At 38.3% G+C, this 19,271-nt stretch overlaps 1 protein-coding gene across 2 annotated transcripts in view; it reads right to left on the minus strand.

Annotated features, from left to right (window-relative positions):
• Positions 1-424: 424 nt before the first annotated feature.
• Positions 425-19,271, minus strand: part of cryl1 (crystallin, lambda 1) — a 99,146-nt gene continuing 80,299 nt past the window's right edge. Inside the window, exons 5-7 of one of the 2 annotated variants that reach the window (XM_060826711.1) lie at positions 11,986-12,091; positions 9,111-9,221; positions 425-940 (exon numbers count right to left, since the gene is read on the minus strand). In XM_060826711.1, the coding sequence (XP_060682694.1) occupies positions 825-940; positions 9,111-9,221; positions 11,986-12,091 (333 nt within the window). In that variant the 3' untranslated portion in view covers positions 425-824. The remainder of the gene's footprint in view (positions 941-9,110; positions 9,222-11,985; positions 12,092-19,271) is intronic. The other variant, XM_060826710.1, reaches the window with a different exon arrangement.

The raw sequence follows: 19,271 nt of genomic DNA on the forward strand, positions 1-19,271 counted from the left end.
ATCCTGCCTCCGTTCACCACAGCAGTGTACACACACTCATCAGCAATGTGATAGAAGGTGTTATACTGTCAACAGCATTTATTTAAAAAATACTCTGCTCACTGATGCTCAGTTTAGGTTCCACGAGGGTCACATATCAACTTTGGACCAAAGATGGATCCTCTTACCATTGGTTATAAGACCATGACAAAATGAAATCTTTCAGCCACAAGGAGCATCTTTTTAACATGATAAAGTGATAAACATAATTTAACTTATTTTCTGCAGCGTGCTGATTTTAGAAAAATAGTAAATGAGTAAAATACAGAGTTCACAAAATTACAGTCTCCATTTTGTTCAGCAATTTTAGTAAAAAAACCTGATGGCATTCTGATAGAAAGAGAACAACTTATATTTTGTGTTAGTGCATATTTTTATTTTGTATATGGTAGATAATGCCAGTTTCATTTTGTAAAAGCAATTCATGTATTTAGCAAAACACTTAATGGATTTTGTCTTAGTAGTGTATTTTAATGTGCAAGGCATGCAGTTTTGTAGTGATTAATAAATCCAATTCTAAAAGGTTAAAACTAGTTTTAATTTAAACACAGACAAATGTATATTGTGATATATAGCTCTTAAAGCGAAGATTTCTTTTAAAGGTAAGGCTAAACCTTATTCCAGAGACTTTTCACAAACAATGCAATTCATGATGATACTAAATGATGACACAAGTCAAAATTAACAACACTTTAAAATTAATACAACTGCACATTTTATGTTGCAATATAGATTAAGAGGTCTTATATGAGCTATGAATGTTGATACAATCTCAGCTACTTGTTTTACTTGCAATCTGACTTCATGTTCTTATTCAACTGTGCGAGAGCAGCTAAACGTGAGTCTCTCCATTGTCTTCGTGCACTGAGGTTTTCTGGATCAGGTGAAATTTTCTGAGACACTACCTAGATTATTGAAAGTTATTCAATATGTCATTACATTCCATGTTGAACATAAAATAAGTAGCATAAACGTGCAGCTTTACACAGTGTTTAATTTTTGGAATTTGTTAAGCAAGGGAATTTTGTTTTCATTAAAAAGGAATGGTCAAAAGCATGAGCCAGATCTGGGAGCAGAAGCCCCAAGGCATTAATTAGGTGAGCAGGTAGTTTGATTAGTTGGTGTGCTTTTATGATTATTTTTCTTCTCTAACCTGGAGCAGTCGTTGAGACTGGTACAGTGGAGATGTAAATACTGGATTAAATTTATAGTGCAATCACATAAACACCATAATCTAACTACAGATAGTTGTTGAGTGATATTTCTAAACTTGAAACAAAATTAGTTAAATAAATACAATAAAGGTGATAGGGCAGCTGATATGTTGCAGCTATAGAAGGTGGGAGCCAGTGGATACCAATGTCATCCAGGATAAGTACATCTGCAGTAAGTTTTCACTGTTCCAGTACAGAGTTGATAAGCTTGGTTTTCAGATGCGGCAATGCATCAAGGAGGGGTGAAGTTGCCCAAGAAGTATTTACACACCTTAGTCTAGGTCCATGGTTAGGGACAGGAGTGGGCGATTGCTTCATGATCCCAGCAATACCGTCACACCAGTTACATCTCAGAGTGAAACCTCACTTAATAGCCTATAAGTTTTATTTTTCCAATTTGATTACCATGGTGGTCAGTCACTGAACATACTCAAAGAGGCTGCCAAAGAACTTCTAACAAAAGAACTTCAATGTTTATTACATAGAAAAGGTTAAAAAAAACACACACACAAACTATTTGACACTATGTGAGAATTATTTGAAACAGTATTACTACAAATATCAGCAATAAAGATTCAACTCTCTTCCCTTCACAACATCCATATAAATACTCAAAGCCCAGAAAAGGTCACCCTTTAATCATTTTAAAGTTCCTTGTTCAGTTGGCAGTACTTGGTTTCTTTCTGGCAAACTTTTGTATTCACTTGATTTGCACTTTTAGTTATTGCCTTTTCATGAGATGCTTAAATAAACTGTGAACAAAACTTACTTATTTCTTACCAACAATTTCTTAAACTCTTCTTCCACAGCCTTCTGTATCTGAAGCTTCTCAGGATCTCTTTCTCCCGTTTGCCCTGTGTTCTGGAGACTGCTAACCTGCACTGCAGCTGCTACAGGCCTTTTCTCTCTGAAAGAAACCTATACTCACTAAGTGTCTGGATGGTCCTCTCTAAAGACAAACTATTTCTGTATCAAAGGAAATCTTGTTGTTAGGCAACTGGACACCTTTTTTCTGTCTATTCTACTCTTGTTTTCATAAGCACTTAAACCACTCACCTAAACGGTTTCTTAAAAGCCTCATTTAAACACATGCAAACAAATCTTTAGACACCCAGTACCATGTGCACAACCCAAAAAAGAAAATTAGGTCCTTTCCTTCTCAACCTTACAGTATGAATTTACAAATCACACTTAAAGCTTAAGATGATGCTGTCCTCTTTAAAGCTCAAGTTTCTAAATAAAATATCATGAATTTGCATAACAACTGTAGGAGAGCTGGGTATGGGGAACCAGCAGGTAGCAATGGCAGAGCCTGGGGCTTTGCAATTGTCCAAAAGATTTGGTGTTTTGCTACCTTTATCAAAAAAAATGAAGTGCAAGGTGCAAGAATGCACTTATTACAGTATTATAGTGCAGGGAACAATTCAAGTGGGCGAGGGAATTAAAAGACATGTACTTGTAGGGATTAGTATAGTTAAAAGAGGATAGATCCTGTTCTTTGCAGCCAAAAATATGAGTACCAAAGGTTGTGGTGACTGCCTGGTTCAAGGTCGAAGGATATTTCCGAGTGGAGAGGAACTTGGAATGAAAGGGGAAGTATACAGTTGTTGTGGTCCATATGCATATTGTGACAATGCTGCTCCTTTAACAAGGTTGTGTTGTCCTTGGTTTTATTCAAAAGTGTTGTACGAGGCAGAGTTGCCTAAATGTCTAGGTTGATCTACTTAAAGAAGCTTTTAAGTTTAAAAAAAAACACTTGTATAATGAAAGGGGAACGGCCAGTTCGCCCAGCTCAGCTTTATCTTGCTTGGTTTGGTTTGGTTTGGTTTCAGCAAGCAGTCAGTTTTTTTTTGAGACTGCTGGTCAGTTGTTAGCTAAGAATCCAAAAGAAGCAAGTACCTGGAAGAAGGTGTCCCATGCTAAATCTCTCTGCTATCTCTCTCTCTTGTAAGACTGTGTTTGATTTTTAACTTTTTTTCCAAAAGATATTTATGGGGATTGTTGCAGGAATTTGGAATAGCATCATTAAGTTGGAATAGTATATAGGGAAGAAAAAAGGGCTTACGCTCGAAACGTCGATTCTCCTGCTCTTTGAATGCTGCCTGACCTGCTGCACTTTTCCAGCAACACATTTTCAGCATAGTATGTAGGGCTTTTGGATAAGTTAAGTTATTCTACATTCTGTTCTCTTTTGTTGATATTTCATTTGGTAATCTTACAAATAAGTTCTATTTTGTTTAAAGTTAAGTAGTTTGGCCAGCTACATCACTCCTGGAATATCCATTTTAAACCTGCTTAAAGCAACTAGCAACATTAGAGTCCGAGATACTTTCTTGAAATGTTTTGAGGGGGCTGGCCTGGTCCATAACAATATGAATAACAGAGGCAGGACTAATAAAGAGGTTTTGCTGAGGAAGTATGAACAGCTAGGGGCTAAATAAAGAAGCAGAAGCACAAAGGTAATAATCTCCGGGCTACCACCTTAGCCCAAGCAAATTTACAGAGGGTAAATAAGATCAGAGATTTCAGGATCGGCCCAGGGATTGATGTGGGGATAATGGATTTTGATTCACGATGCACTTATACACGAACTGCAGAAAAAAGCAGAAAATTTGCGGAAACTGCCTTCACCTGAATTGACATAAAACCAATCTCCTAACGTATTGTGTAACTTGCACTGTAGAAAAGATTCTTATTTAAATAATTGGGCAGTTAGTAAATATGAAAGGAGATTGGAAAGTTCAAGGCAAAGCGCAAGGCAGTAGTGTAGAGTAGAAAGATGGGTAATGGGTAATACAGCATTTGTATCAAAATTGATAAATTGACGGCATACATTGAAACAAATGAGTATAATATGGTCGCAATGGTTGTAAAGTGATCACAGTTGGGACTTGAATATTGATATTTTGGGAGTGACAGAAAGAAAGGAAAAAATGCAATTCCCCTCCTAATAAAGGATGAAGTCAGACAATTACAAATTCTATCTTGGTTCATACGATCAAGACATGGGATAGAATCCGGTAGGGTTTTAAGATGACATTTGGTGCAAAATCAGACGAGAAGTCTAGAGACCCAGATCTGTGTCTTTTATACATTTGTCAAGTAGTGAGGTGAGTGCCATTTAAGAGAGATTATAGTTTGTTAAATGTCTTATTAATGCTGCAACTAGCCTAATTAATATTCAACTTTCTATTTTATCAAATTTGCCAAACAAGTTGGATGTCCAGATTTCTTGACATGGAACTCAGAAGCTGGGACCTGGCAAGTTCACTTCAGCATTGGCTGTGACCAGCCTCCATGTTGTTCAGCACCAAACAGCAACTCAGGGCATGATTCACAAGCACTAGTCACATTCACTCTTTATCCATAGAGTTTGGCATATGATATTTGCCAATGTCTCATGATCATCATGGTACCTCATTGATTGCAGGCCGCTTAAGGAACGCAGACTTGTATTGCACAGCACACCAGTAACATACATTAAAGGCTGCTGCAAGAACACTTAATGTGCAGCAACAGACATCTAGCCCACGGACTGGACCAGGCTGCATCTCATTGCTGCTTATGGGTTCTTTGCGCTCGGTCACCTGGAGCGCACAGAATGCATATCTTGCCTCACCTATCAGCAGAGTCACACAACCAGGCAGCTTGTCTTAGTGGTGAGAAGTTCCCCATCAATAGGGCAGACATCTTATTGTATAATTGTGTGCTACGTCAATCTCTTTTGAGGAAGAGAATTTGAAAGACTCACAACCCTCTGTGAGAAATGATTTCTCCTCATCTCTATTAAATAGATAACCTCGTTTTTGTGACAGTGACCTCTAGTTAGATCCACTGAGAAGTTACAACACAGAAAAAGGCCATTCATTTCATGATGTCTGTGCTGACTGAATAAACTAGCAACCTGTTCTAAGGTGACTTATCAATCCTGGTCTATGGTCATCTAAGTTATAGACCTTTAAATGCAGACTGCAGATTTATTTTACATTAGTTGAATATTTCCTCTTCAATCACCAAACTGTGCAGTGAATTACATTAACTACTACATTCTGGGTGAAAAGGATTTACTCTAATTCTTCCATCAATTACTTCAAATTTGTGTTAACTGACTTGTCTGCTTCTCTTACCTGTCCCTTCTAAACAAGTCCATTATTATTTTGTATACCTCGATTAAGATGCCCTCAGCTTCCACTGCTCTCAGGAGAATAACCCTAGCCTATCCAAGACTCTATCTAGCTCTTCCTAGTTCAGATTCTCCCACAAATACAACTTCCTTTCCGTGTTCACTCTATCAAAACCCCTCAAGATATTACATGTTTCAATCAAGTTGTGTCTTATTCTTCTAAACTCCAGGAGTTACAAAACTGTCCAACCTTTCCTCATAAGGCAACCCATCCATTCCAGATATTAATATATAGGCCAAATCAGAAATTGCTGGAAAAATTCAAGAAGTCTGGCAGCATTGGTATGGAGAAAGCAGAGTTAATGTTTTGGGTCCAGTGACCCTTCTTCAGAATAGCTTGAACACGAATCAGTTAGTTCTGAAGAAGGGTCACTGGACCTGAAACATTAACTCTACTTTCTCTCCACAAATGATGCTAGACCTGCTGAGTTTTTCCAGCAATTTCTAATTTTATTTCAATTTCCAGCATCTGCAGTTCTTTAGTTTTTTTTATTAGTGTAATAAACCTTCTCTGAACTGCTTCCAACACATTTACATTCATCCTTAAATAAGGAATTGAAAAGTATTAGGCAAAAGTGAGGACTGCAGATGTTGGAGATTAGAGTCGAGAGTGTGGAGCTGGAAAGGCACTGCACATCAGGCAGCTTCTGAGGAGCAGGAAATCGACGTTTCAGGCAAAAGCCTTCGTCAGAAAGGTATTGCCAATGCTCTGGATAGCAGAAGCATAACCTGCCTAATTTTGTATTCAATTCCTATCACAATGAATGATAACATTCTATTAATTTCCTAATTACCTGCTGTAGTTGCATACTAACTGCTTGTGTTTCGTGCACTCAGACAACTTAATTTCACTGTTTCTTGGAGCCATGCAATCTTAATTAATCATTGGTTTGAATCGTTTCTAGACTCTTATTGGAAGATATATTGTAATCCAGAGTATAAATCAAAGCATATTGGGGACTTATAAGAAAGGTACTACAATAATTGTGAATGATGTGAATCTCCAGATAGATTAAACAAAGCAAATTGGAAAATGTAACCTGGATGTTGCATTTAGAGCGTATTCAGAACAGTTTTTTGGAGCATTTTGAGCAAGCAATTTTGGAGTTGGTAATGTGTAATGAGACAGGATTAATTTATTTACTTTGCCGTAAAGGATCCCCAAGGTATGAGTGGTCTTAATGTGGTAGAATTTAGTTTGAGAATCAGAATTGTGAGTTTGAAAATAGAATCTTAAATTTGGCTAACTAAGGAGGAGAAGGAATAGTATCAAATTAAAAGAAGGACAATGCATATTAATTGTAGGCCAGAAAATTGAGACAAGTTTATAAACCAGCAAAAAAACTGATGTAACAAAAGAAATTAGTATGAGGAAAAAACTAACAAGAAATATAAAAATGGCCAAAAAACACTTTTTGCAATTATATAAAAAGGAAAAGGAAAGCTATCATGAGCATTGGTGTCTTAATTGATGAGACTAGCAATTAATAATAGCAAACATGGAAACGGCATAGTTTTTGAACATGTATTTTGTATGCCTTCACAGTAGAAAACTAAACAAAAACCCCCAATAGCTGAAAATCAAGTGACAAAAAAAGCGAGGAGCTTTAAGCAATCATAGTCCCTAGAAAGAAAGTACCGTAAAATCTACTGGATCAAAAAACTGACAAGTCCCCAGGACTTGATGACCTGCATGCTAGGATGCTAAAGAAAGTATTTGCATTTGAGATAGCGAATGTTTTGGTCTTAATTTGACAAAATTCCTTATATTCTGAAAAGCATTGAAAAGCTCCATTGTTCAAAAAAGGCAGGCAGAAAGCAAGTAATTACATCTGAAAATGCTAGAGTCTATTATTAAGGAGGTAGAGCTAGAAATTTAGAATAACGTAATAGAATCAGGTCGGGAAATTGTCAAAGGGAAATTATATTTGACAAATTTATTTGAGTTGAGGATTTAACAATCATTAAAAAACATTAAAAGGGAATCTGCAGATATAGTGTATCTGGATTTTCAGAAAGGTTTTCAACAAAGTGCCAAGTAAATAGTTACTGCACAGAATAAAAGTCATGATATTGAGGGATTTTATTAGTATGAACAGAGGATTGGCTAATGAATGAGACATACAGATATGATATAAATGAATCATTTTCAGGTTCATATTTGTGCTGTGTCCCTAAGGACTTACAATTATGGGTATTGATTTGGATTAAAGGATCAACTGTATCAAAGCCAAATTTTCAGATGATACAAAAATAAGTAGGAAAGCATATTGTGAGAAGGATACACAGATTCACAAAGGGATATAGGGTGGTTAGGTAAGTGGAACAAAAAAATTGCCAGATAGAGTATTATATGGAACAATGAGGACTTACCACTTTGGCGGGAAGAATAAAGAAGCAGAATATTATTTAAATAGAGACAAACTGCATGTGTGTCCAATCACAAACAGTCAGCGTACAGGTACAGCAAGTAATTAGGAAGGCAAATGGAACAACTACGTTTATTGCAAGGGAGATTAAATATAAAAGTAGGTAATTCTTGTTACAGGTATATAAGGAATTGATGAGACCATACCTAGAATATTGTTTATAGTTTTGGTCTTCTTCCTGGAAAAGGGTATACTTACAGTGGAAGCAGTTCAAAGAAGATTCATCAGGCTAATTTCCTGGCATGAAGGGGTTGTCTTATGAGGAAATGTTGAACAGGTTGGGCCACTGCTCATTGTAGTTCAGAAGTATGGCAGGTGATCTTAGATTCTGAGAGGGCTTGACAGGATAGTTGCTGAGAGGATATTTCCCTTGTAGAGGAATCCGGTTTAGAGAGAGAATTTCAAAATAATACGTCTCCCTTTAAGGCAAATGTGAGGAGGAATTTCTTCTCTCATCTGCTCATGTGTCTTTGGAATTGTCTTTGACTGAGAACAGCAAAGGTTTAAGTAATTGAATATATTATTAGATTAGATTCTCTACAGTGTAGAAACAGGCACTTCAGCCCAACAAGTCCACACCGACCCTCCAAACAGTAGCCCACCCAGATCCATTTCCCTCTGACCTATGTACCTAACACTATGGGCAATTTAGCATGGCCAATTCACCCGATCTGCATTTCTTTGGACTGTGGGAAGAAACCCATGCAGACACGGGGAGTATGAGCAAACTCCACACAGACAGTTGCCTGAGGCTGGAATTGAACCTAGGATCCTGGTGCTGTGAGACAGCAGTGTTAACCACTGAGCCACCATGCATGGGTGAACTTACACCCATACATGGCACTCAGTTAGGATGGAGTGTTAATCTGAGCCCTGAGAGATAAAGCAGTTTCTGTCAAACATCTGAAAGTGCTGTGGAAATTGTAAATATTATTGAAAATGTACCTTCTCCTTTTCAGATCACAATTGTAAAAGCCCAATACACTCCAGATTCATGAGTAGAACTTTTGCTGTAAGTTGAGCAGAAATGAAGTCACAAAATCAAAAAAATTACACAGAATGAAAAATAAATATGATTTTCAGGCTTGCACAGGGTGACATTCAGCCCTCAAAAAGCTCTCAAATGTGCTGTCCCAAATGTAGCACATCCAACCAACAAGGTCCCAATTCTAATTTCCTCGTACTATAGCTGCTGGAAAAGCTTCTCACTCTCTAATCACCAGGTCTAAACAATGGTATTCTTACCTACCTGGTTAATCTTTTCCATGGCTTCACCAGAAAATTCGGGAACAGGTCCAAAAGATGATAAAACTCTTTTCATACCCGCAGCATAGCGTTCACAATAATTCTTGAGACCTATCAAATTAACAGATAAATTGAGTTTGCAATATAGACATTTTTTCTGTCTGATTCCAAACAGAAAGAGTAGGAATAGCAGTTAAATATTCAGTTCCTCAAGCTTCAATCAGATCATCTTAAACAGCTTCTTAAAGATCTTAAACATCTTTACTGTAACTAGAACTGTTTGCCTATGATTCAGAAAATTTGCTCCCCTGACCAATGTTGACCTAAGCCTTGAAAATTCCAATTAATACTGTACTACAACCTTTGGGGAACAGAACTCTGCACACTTCCACTATCCTGTGCAGCTTTACTTTACTTCTAGATGACTTAACACTTAAAATGGATTCCCTTTGTTCTGGACTCCAAGAGGAAACAGCTTCTCTGAATCTATTCTATAGAAATTTTTATCCTTTTAAACACTTCAATGGATTACACTTAACATAAGTACATAACATAAGAACAGAAAAAATAAGAGCAGGAGTAGGCCATCTGGACCTTCGAGTAGCTCTGCCATTCAATAATTTCATGGCTGATCTTTTTGTGGCCTCAGCTCCATTTATCTGCCCTCTCATCATCACCCTTAATTCCTTTATTTTCAAAAAATTATCTATCTTAGCTTTAAAAATATTCAATGAAGAAGTCTCAATTACTTCACTGGGCATGGAATTCCACAAATTTCCAACGCTCTGAGTGAAAAAGTTCCTTCTCAATTCAGTCCTAACCATCAAATCTAAAGAAAATATATCACTTGGTCTCACTGCAGAAAACTTTAAGCTTCAGCATAACCGTGGTGAGTCTGTACTGTACTTCCTTCAAGGCAGATTTAGGAGAGGGGTAGCATTTAATGAGAATTTTTACCATAATAATCAATATGGATATGGAGCTATTTGAATTCTGGAGACAACAGCTCAGCCTATACCCTGACAAAGTAGTATTGTACTTTGGAGATCTCTAAGTCATCTCTTATTTAGCACCATGAATAAGTACACATGCTGCACATTTTTCTATAAAGAGAACAAAGGATATACAATGAGGTAAGCATAATTTTTATAGGATCTTTAAAAACAACAATTGGCAATTTCAACTGAACAGTCAACTAGAGGAGATGCTGGTGTAGTGTGGTGTAGTGGTAACATCACTGGACAAGCCACCGTGGGCGGCACAGTGGATCAGTGGTTAGCACTGCTGCCTCACAGCACCAGGGTCCCAGGTTCGATTCTTGCCTTGGGTGACTGTATGCATGGAGTTCGCACATTCGCTCCGTGTCTGTGTGGGTTTCCTCCAACAGTCCAAAGATGTATAGGTCATCTGAATTCATTCAGGTGAATTGACCATGCTAAATTGCCCGTAGTACAAGGTGCAGAGGGAATTGGGTCTTGGAGGGTTGGGCCGAATCTAAGTAAATCTGAGGCCCAAGTTAATGCTTTGGAGATATGAGTACGCATATTGACGTGGCAGATAGTAAATTTAAATTCAATTATTTAAATCCAGACTTGAAAGCTGGGTTAGGATTTGGTCATTAGGTAGTCATTAATTGAGGATCAAGTGCCTCAACTGGCATCAGGGTAGGAACTTAAGGTTTGGGATATCCCATCCAGAACTAAATTTCTTTGATGACAGGAACTAAGCCAATATTTCACCAATGTGACCTTGTCTGATTATCTTCCCCTCCCATCACATTCCCACTGCTTTTCGGAAAGGGAGAATTCTAAATCTCGTCTCAGTAATGCTGACCATTAAACTATCAGGATTATCAAAAAGCACACTGATTTCCTAATTTCCTTCACGGAAAGAGATCTACCATCCTTACGTAAACCGGCCAACATGTGTGTTCAAACCAACAGCAATGTGGTTAACACTTAAATACAGTCTGAAATTGAATAGCAAATTACTCAGTCCAAGGGCAATGAGGGCAAGTTCAGCACCAAATGCTGGCCTTATCAGTAATGCTACATCCCATGAAAGAGTGAGAATTTAATAACCAAAATCTTAAATTTGGGTTTTCTACAAAAATGCTAATAAATTGGCTCATATCAATATCACTGGTGATAAGTGAAAGAGTGCTGTTTAAGATTATCAACTCCTGTGGGATAGTCCAAGGGTATTCCAGAATGGAAACTGAATCTCCTGGAATGTTTAGTACAAATCAGCTACTGGCATGAAGTCATAAAGAAAGGAATTCAACTGCTGGGGACCCAATTGTTTATAAGATAAAGTCAGTAACATTAAAATTTGTTTGTCCTTCCTTAAAATGAACATTTTTATTTTCAAAGTTTAAATTAGGAGTGTTACTGTTCTTTTGGAGGTGGCATGGTTAGGGAAGGAGGTAGAAGACTTCTGTGCAGTTGCAGCTTAGTACAGTATTTTGCTGTTTCTTTGACAAGTTTTTAATTCAGCAACATTATCTATCTGTCCTTTCTTTCTTTCTATGTGCTCATGGACTAAATTTGAACAAATATAATCTTGAGACATTCTTCCCATGTTAACTAGTGTTTTCTGATGATATTATTCCTGCAATTCTCGGTTTCCGTCATCATTGAATATGGATTTCAGTTTCTGGCTAAGTTTCAGCCCACTCTTTCAGTCAGTCAGGTTTTGTATAAGACACAATCACTGCTCTGACTCAAGGAATGCAAAGAAGCAAATGTTATAACTAGACCCATGCTCTTCTTGATCTTCATCTTTTCTCCAGCCAATAAGAATTATTTTAAGACAATAGTACTTTGGTGATGTGATATCATTTTGATACGATAAACTATAGGATGCCAGCACTCACCTTCTGCATTGAGGTGAATAGTTTCAAAAGGACCCATGAAAGCGTAACGCATTCCCAAACCTGCTGACATTACAAGGTCCACGTCCTCAGGTGACAGTACACCATCCTGATGAAAAGTAAACAGTAGTTTCTGAGATTGAGGATATAAGTGGTATCTTTCCAGCTGAACAGATAGCTTGCTATTAGTGTCCATCAAAAAATTTGGTCACATGATATTTGAGCCTGTATAGTTAGTACAGTATGTGCCTGAATTTCCAAGATAAAAACTGAATTACTCAGCAGATCTGGCAGCACCTATGAAGAAGCAAGAACAGAATTGATATTTCAGTCAATGATCCTCATTATTGTGTGCTTCTGATTAGTGAAGCTCCTTGTTAACATATGAAGTTAGAAAATTATCTATAAAGCCAACTTCATCCCAATTCCAGACATGCATAAATCAAAACACATTTATACTATAGCAATCCTGCTGTGTCTGCCAACAAAACTGCTGGTGAAACACTATGGGCAGAATCTTATTGGGGTCTGGACAACATGGGGTACAGTGAGTTATATGGCAGAATCAAATTGAAAGTCCAGCAAAGCCAACCTTAATGTTGGAAGCATTTTGTTGTATCCTCTGTGCTTTTAATGGGTGTCATGGCAAGTTTCTTGCTATGCAATGGTGAGTTGCCAATTAAGGATGATTACAACTTGTTAAAGCCACAACTTGCCTCTTTAATATTCAGCTTCCTGTCTTATCCAATGGGCTGAACAATCCAGAGTCGAGAATTCTTGTGTAGGAAGTCAGCATGGGTACCTGGTGACTTCAACTAACTGCTGGCTATAACATTGCTCAGCATCAAACAGCATCTTGCGGCATGGTTCATGGGCAGATGCCAGAAGGACCCCTCATCCATGGAATTTAGCTTTCAATATCTGCCAACACATGACATCTCTCAGTTGCATTGCACAGCGCATTGGCAAATGGCATTAAAAGACCACAGCAAAGACACTTTGCACACATGCCCATGGATTAGACGAGGTTGCATCTCAGGGCTGCTCACTGAGTGCTTAGCTGCATGATCGCACCTTCCATGCTTTGTGATGACCACCAGCTCAGGGAGAGGTTGCAGCTACAGGGTGCCTCAGGATGTGTGGGGCCCAAAGCAGGGCCAGAGTTTTTCAGACCAAGCTTCATTTCATGTGCATAAGTGAGGCACATGTAGACTCCGAATGCCAGATGGAGTCATGCCAGATGCTGGAATGATACCTGAAGGAGTCAGCTGTGAAGGTGACAACCACTTTGAACTTCTATGTGACTGACCCCTTCTTGGGAATGATGGTTGACCTGTGTGGAATCTTTCAGTCATGGAAACACAAATACATCAGGACAGTGACCGATGCCAGCTGTGCAAGACTACACCAGTTGCTGGTGACGAGGTCAGTGCTGCAGCCCGGGCAGTCACATTCATATATATAGCTGGCCTTCTGATGTGCAAGGTACCATTGATTATATAAAAATATGATACTGAAGGTGCCATATTTCAATGTGGTGGAATTCATCAGTATGAAGGGGTTCCATTTCATTCCATTCATGTTCTGGTGATTTGTGTTACCTCATCCTGGAGGTATGTGTCCACTGCCCTGGCAGCCACCCTGCCTCCTGGAGCAGTTTTGTGTACCCAGTGTATTTATGGGTCCAGGTGCCTTAGAAGGCTATTTACAAGGGACAAGCGTCATTCCCTGTGACCATGGCCCATGACACCATTCTGTGAGTACCTAACTGATGAAGAGAGTAGAAACGATGCTGCAACTAGGGCCAAGGTGGAGCAGATAATACAGCTGCTGAAGATACAGATCCAATGCTTGAACCAGTCTGGTGGGTCCCCCCAATGCAGGCCAGACAGGTGTGTTGTGTCATCCTGGTGTGCTGTGCTCTGCGCAATTGGAGCAGGCAAACAAGGTGATGAGCAGGGAGAGCGTACGCAGTTATTTGAGGAGGAAGATGAGGACATTGGCGAGTAGGAAGCTCTTTTTTATCCATGACAGAGCTTAGCCGCATCAGGTGATATAGCCAGATGGGATGTCAATGACACTTGGTTTCATTAGATGAAAGCTAGCTGCAGCAAACCATATTAGATTGTAGACTGGTCATTGGTCACAATGGTCATTTGGTCTGTAATGTCAAGTCGACCTGCAGCCTCTATTTTCTTTTTACTTTTGTTGTCTGCAAATAAAAGATTATGTTTGAAATTGTTCAATAGTTTGCCTTTATGTAATATTCCCTACTGAACAATGACAAGTTGTGGGTGTCCAGTTGGTATTGGGGATACAGTAGTGGTGACAGATAGAGAGTGATTATATGGGATGTAGCTAAGGATAGGTAAACTGTGTGGCGTTGGTGTTTAAACAGTGACTGGGTGTGCAAATAGTGTTGTATGTGCAATGAAGTATCAGCTAAGCCAGCTAAGCACTGTGAGCAGCCTGGATTTGAGGCTGCTGTGCCATTACATTAGAAATCTGGTGTTGCCCCTCATCGACAATATTCATCTAGGTACATAGCAGCCTTTGAAAGATGGTGCACACACAAGCAATGCTGGACTTTCAGCAGATACCTGTTGAGTGGCGGGTTGTTCTTGGAATAGCATGCAGTAAGCTGGAGATAGAATCAGACGTGAGGAGTACTGGGGGTAGGGAAGCCATTTAATGAGGCAGGTTCGGTAGGATATGGTGGGAAATTTCATGAGAATCCCTTCAAAAAAATATAATGCAACTCGCACTTAAGCAGGATCAAAATCATAATGTTCACCAGAAATAGGTGCCATTTTCGGCAGGTTTTATGAAGGGCTTCTCTCCATGAGTCCTAAGTTTTTTCTCCAGTTATTTGCGGAAATTTGCCTCATCTCCTACACACCACGCCCCTATGATACCCTACTTGTTTTATGCTCTCATTCACCACAGATAAAATACTGGTCACTGCCTGGACCTTCTAGGATTCCTGGCACCAGTGCCATCATTAAAGCCCAGCCATGCACCCAGTCAAGCTTTGGCAGTCTGCAACTGCCCTGCACAGACCTTGTCAATTGTTGCAGACATGTTAAATAGAGAGATACTAGCATTCTGCTTTGCAGACTGAGACCTGGAGGTCCTGGTACATGGGGATTGCATTCATGGTCCTTGTATCAACCCTAAATCTTTCAAGGCATGGATTCACAAGAGCTAGGAGTAACTGTGCAACTGGAGTGTAAATAACTAGAAACTTAATCCAATGTCAACAGACTAGTAATCCACAAGTTCAGGCAAATGAACTGGGACACAGGTTCAAATCCTCCCTTGGATTAAACTAAATTTATTAGTTTAATTCATATATCCAGAATATAAAGAGTTGACTCTTAGTAATGCAAAGGCAACTATCATTGACTGTTTAAAAAATCTATCTGGTTCACTAGTATCCTTTAGTGAAGTAAATATGCCATTCTTACCTAGTCTGGCTCACATGTAACTCCAGACCAGAGATGTATAATTCTTCATTGTTGTTTGAGATGGCTTAGGAAGTCACCAAATTCAAGGGCAGTCAGGGATGGGCAACAAATGCTGGCCTTACCACTGACCCCACAGTCCATGAAAGAATTAAGAAAAAAAAACTTGTATTATTTTATCCCTAAATTTTGGCTTTCAAGTAGAGCACCAGTTTCCCAACTTTCCAAAAGGTTTTAAGTAACTTGCCAATTACCAGATGGGAATGCTTGTTCAGTGAAACCGACAGCTTCAATGCCTTTAATCAGTGAAACTGAAGAGTTCAGCTGTGGCAGGCGAGTGGCTGCTGCTCAAAAAGCACTAGCATTTCATGCCAGGTATTGCCAAGGCACTTCATCTAACACTTCACTCATCTTCAACCAACCTTCCCCGCTGCCAGCCTTCACCATCCAAGAAGTGGCAACTACTAGTAATGTTCTTATGTCCATTGCTACTGGATCCCAGGACATAGCTGAGTGGAGAGGAGTGGAGATGATGGGGAAGGATTTGTTTGGGGGTGGGTGCAGTGGGAACTAGGGAGTAGATTTCAGTCTTTCTCCCCTTTTCAAAAGAAATTTCCTTGATCGAACATTGAACAGCTGTGAAAATGCCACAGAGAAACTGAGTGGGCTCTGACAGGCACAGAAAAGCTGACCAAGCTCCATTAACTTTGAGCTGACAGTGAATTCTGAAAGTTTATAAATTTTGTAATGCACCTCATTAAGAGCCTAATTGATATCCTACAGACAACATCTGAGTTCCAGTGTCAGGCCCTTTCCACCCCCAACATAATTTTTTCCAACCTCGGAAATGCATTTTTTGATGGAAGTACTCCTGCCTGAGTCTTGCAGCCCTCCTGCCATTACGCTACTCTGACAGGGTCAATTAAGTTCCATCCAATGTGTCAATACCTTCTGGTATGAACTGAATTTTTGCTAAAAAGCTAATGAATACAAAAGAGAGAAATGTTTAATTGCATTTCTGCCAACACTTTATCATTCACCGTCTAATTTTGGTACTTCTTGCCTCCCTGTATCATTTCATCCATCTGCAACAAATAACATTCGACTGCTGCCAGTCAGTAACAGCAGGTTTTGGTAAAATTTCACACATTCTTAGCTTGTATTTTAGAAACAGAACTTGAGAGGGGCATCAGGTGACAGAAGGACTTACTAATACAGCCTGTAAATCATAAACCAACAGTAAAATATATTGTCTTATGCATTCAGGAAACTCTTCATAAAAGTTATAATGAAATCTTCAGTTGAAGCTTTGCATTATATATGTATATATTTCTGTAAAAAAGACCTTAAAAAATCCAGTTACTAAATTGATCACAAAATGTTACTGGATTAATTTGCTACATATGAGATTATGATCATGAAGTAATAATTAACCCGTTTCATTTTGAAAAGTCAGATCGTCATGCCTCTGTGATCCCTGTCATACAGCTTAAGTTGGCAAAACAGATTTAAAGCAGCAATTCCCACAACAATTGTAATTAAATTCCGGTAAAGTCTTTCAGTTTATGCCATTTAGAAAATAAAGAATACACCTCTGGGAGTTTATTGGACTTCACCACATTTACATATTTTTTGAAAGGGAGCTGTTTTGAGATATTGTAAATTAAATATTGTAGATTAAATATTGAGTACGATGTAACATGTTCAAAATACCTGTTTTTAAAAGATGTCAAGAATGAATAATTTTGTCCTCATGATAACTTACATGCTTCTGTGCCGTGATTCACATATTAAACACTGACATGGCCAAAAATATATCACTCTAAACAAAAGTGTGTTTATTCAGTTGATGCTTGAGGGATTTATTCTTTCTTCTAACCATTGAGTCTGCACTAATTGCTCCAGAAGTTTCAATTTCCAATGGGCAATTTACCAAGTGCCTGGAATCTTCCATCAAGATGCCCAACTCTGAGTTAGAGTCAGAGACTCAGAGGTTCTGACTCACTTCAGTAATTGTTGAAGGTAAGTTAGATGATTAAAACATGTACTAACTCTGGCTAACTATGCTACTAACACCTAACCCATCTACTTTACACACTTATGCTCACTCCCTAGTTTATCAAAATACCTATGAGACCCATAAACTACAGAATATAGCAGTCACTAGCATAAAAGTGGGACATGGTTTGTCCTCCAAAAGGCAAAACTTAATTATATAAAAAAATAAGAAATTACTGACCTCGAACAACCAATTATATTTTCAAAAAATATTTGAATTTAGTGTTGTCCCAAGCTTTCACTTATTTCTTCACCTATCTGTATATTCTCCAATGTGCTGCAAGAAGCATCCTTCCAGACATACAGTTCACAAAAACCACCATTTTGATTTTTTTTAATGCTCTTTGAGGGGTGAAAGTTTTGGAAGATTGGATACTTTTCCATTTCAGGTAATGAGTGATGGATAAACCACTCCCAATTAAGGTATTTTTAGTAATTCTTTAATATGGTTTTTGGAGGCCAATTAATTCACCCTGATGATATCTCTACAGGAGTTCCTCAGGTTTGTATCCTAAGGTCCTACCTTCTTCAGTTGTTTCCTCAATGTTCTCTCCTCCAGCATAAGGTCAGAGGGGAGAATGTTCACTGATGGCTGAATGGTGCTCGATATCATCTGCAACTGATATGGAGACTGAAACAGTTCATACCAACATGCAGGAAAATCTGGACAATATGTAGACTTGGTCCAAGAAGTGACATGTAACATTCATACCAGATAGGTGTTGGGCAATGACCTTTTCCAACATGATGAGGAAAGGTAGCATAGAAGTGGAGTTCATAGGATGTCTTTGGAATTTCATATATCAGCACATTCCGGAGTTAACAAGATTGCAGACTATACTAAACCTGGTACTGTGCAATGAAATAAAATTAATTAGTGATCTCATAATGAAGGATTCCAAGATAGTTGTGATCATAATATCACTGAATTTTACACTCAGTTAAATGATTAGGTCCAAGATTATATTTCAAACTTAAATAAGGCCAATTAAAAGGGCATGAAGTCAGAGCTAGCTAAAATGAACTGGCAAATGAGCTTAAAAGGATAGGTCATGGAGATGCAGACATTTAAGAGGATATTGCAGATTACACCATAGAATAGATATATTCAAACAAGAGAAATTCAAAAGAGAAGACCCATCATTCATGATCAATCAAAAAAATTAAAGATATTTTTAAAAACTAAAGCAAAAGCACAGAAATAAGTGGCAGGTCAGAAAATTGGTAGAATGTAAAAGCGAGCGAAGAATGATTTAAAATAATGAGTAAGAAAAAGTGAACAAGACAAAGCTAGCTAGAAAAATAAAAACAGAAAGTAAGAAATTCTCTAGATATTTTGAAAAGATCTAACAAAGATTTCTACGGAATCTGAATCTGGGGAATAATAAGATGATAGTTGAATTGAACAGGCATTTTGCAATGGTCTTCACTATGCAGGATACAATGTAAGATTCCAAAAATGGCTATAAATCAGAAACTGGAAGGGGAATAGGAATTCAAGAAAATTCTAATTTCTACAGAAATGCTATAGAGTACATTGTTAAAGTTGTGGGTTGACTGACGTTATCCTAAGGCCTTATCCTAATGTCATGTGTTGGTTTGAATTTTCCAAAATTTTCTCGTTTTAGGGAAACTTCTAATAGATTGAAAAAACAGCAAATGTATTCGTTTTGTTCAGAAATGAAGGGAGACAAAATACAGGAAGCTACAGGTTAACTAGCATGAGACCTGTCAGAGAAAATGTTGATGTGATTATACAAGTTATTA

The sequence above is a fragment of the Hemiscyllium ocellatum genome, chromosome 6 (genome assembly GCF_020745735.1).
Source record: "Hemiscyllium ocellatum isolate sHemOce1 chromosome 6, sHemOce1.pat.X.cur, whole genome shotgun sequence".
In the NCBI taxonomy this organism is placed as follows: domain Eukaryota; kingdom Metazoa; phylum Chordata; class Chondrichthyes; order Orectolobiformes; family Hemiscylliidae; genus Hemiscyllium; species Hemiscyllium ocellatum.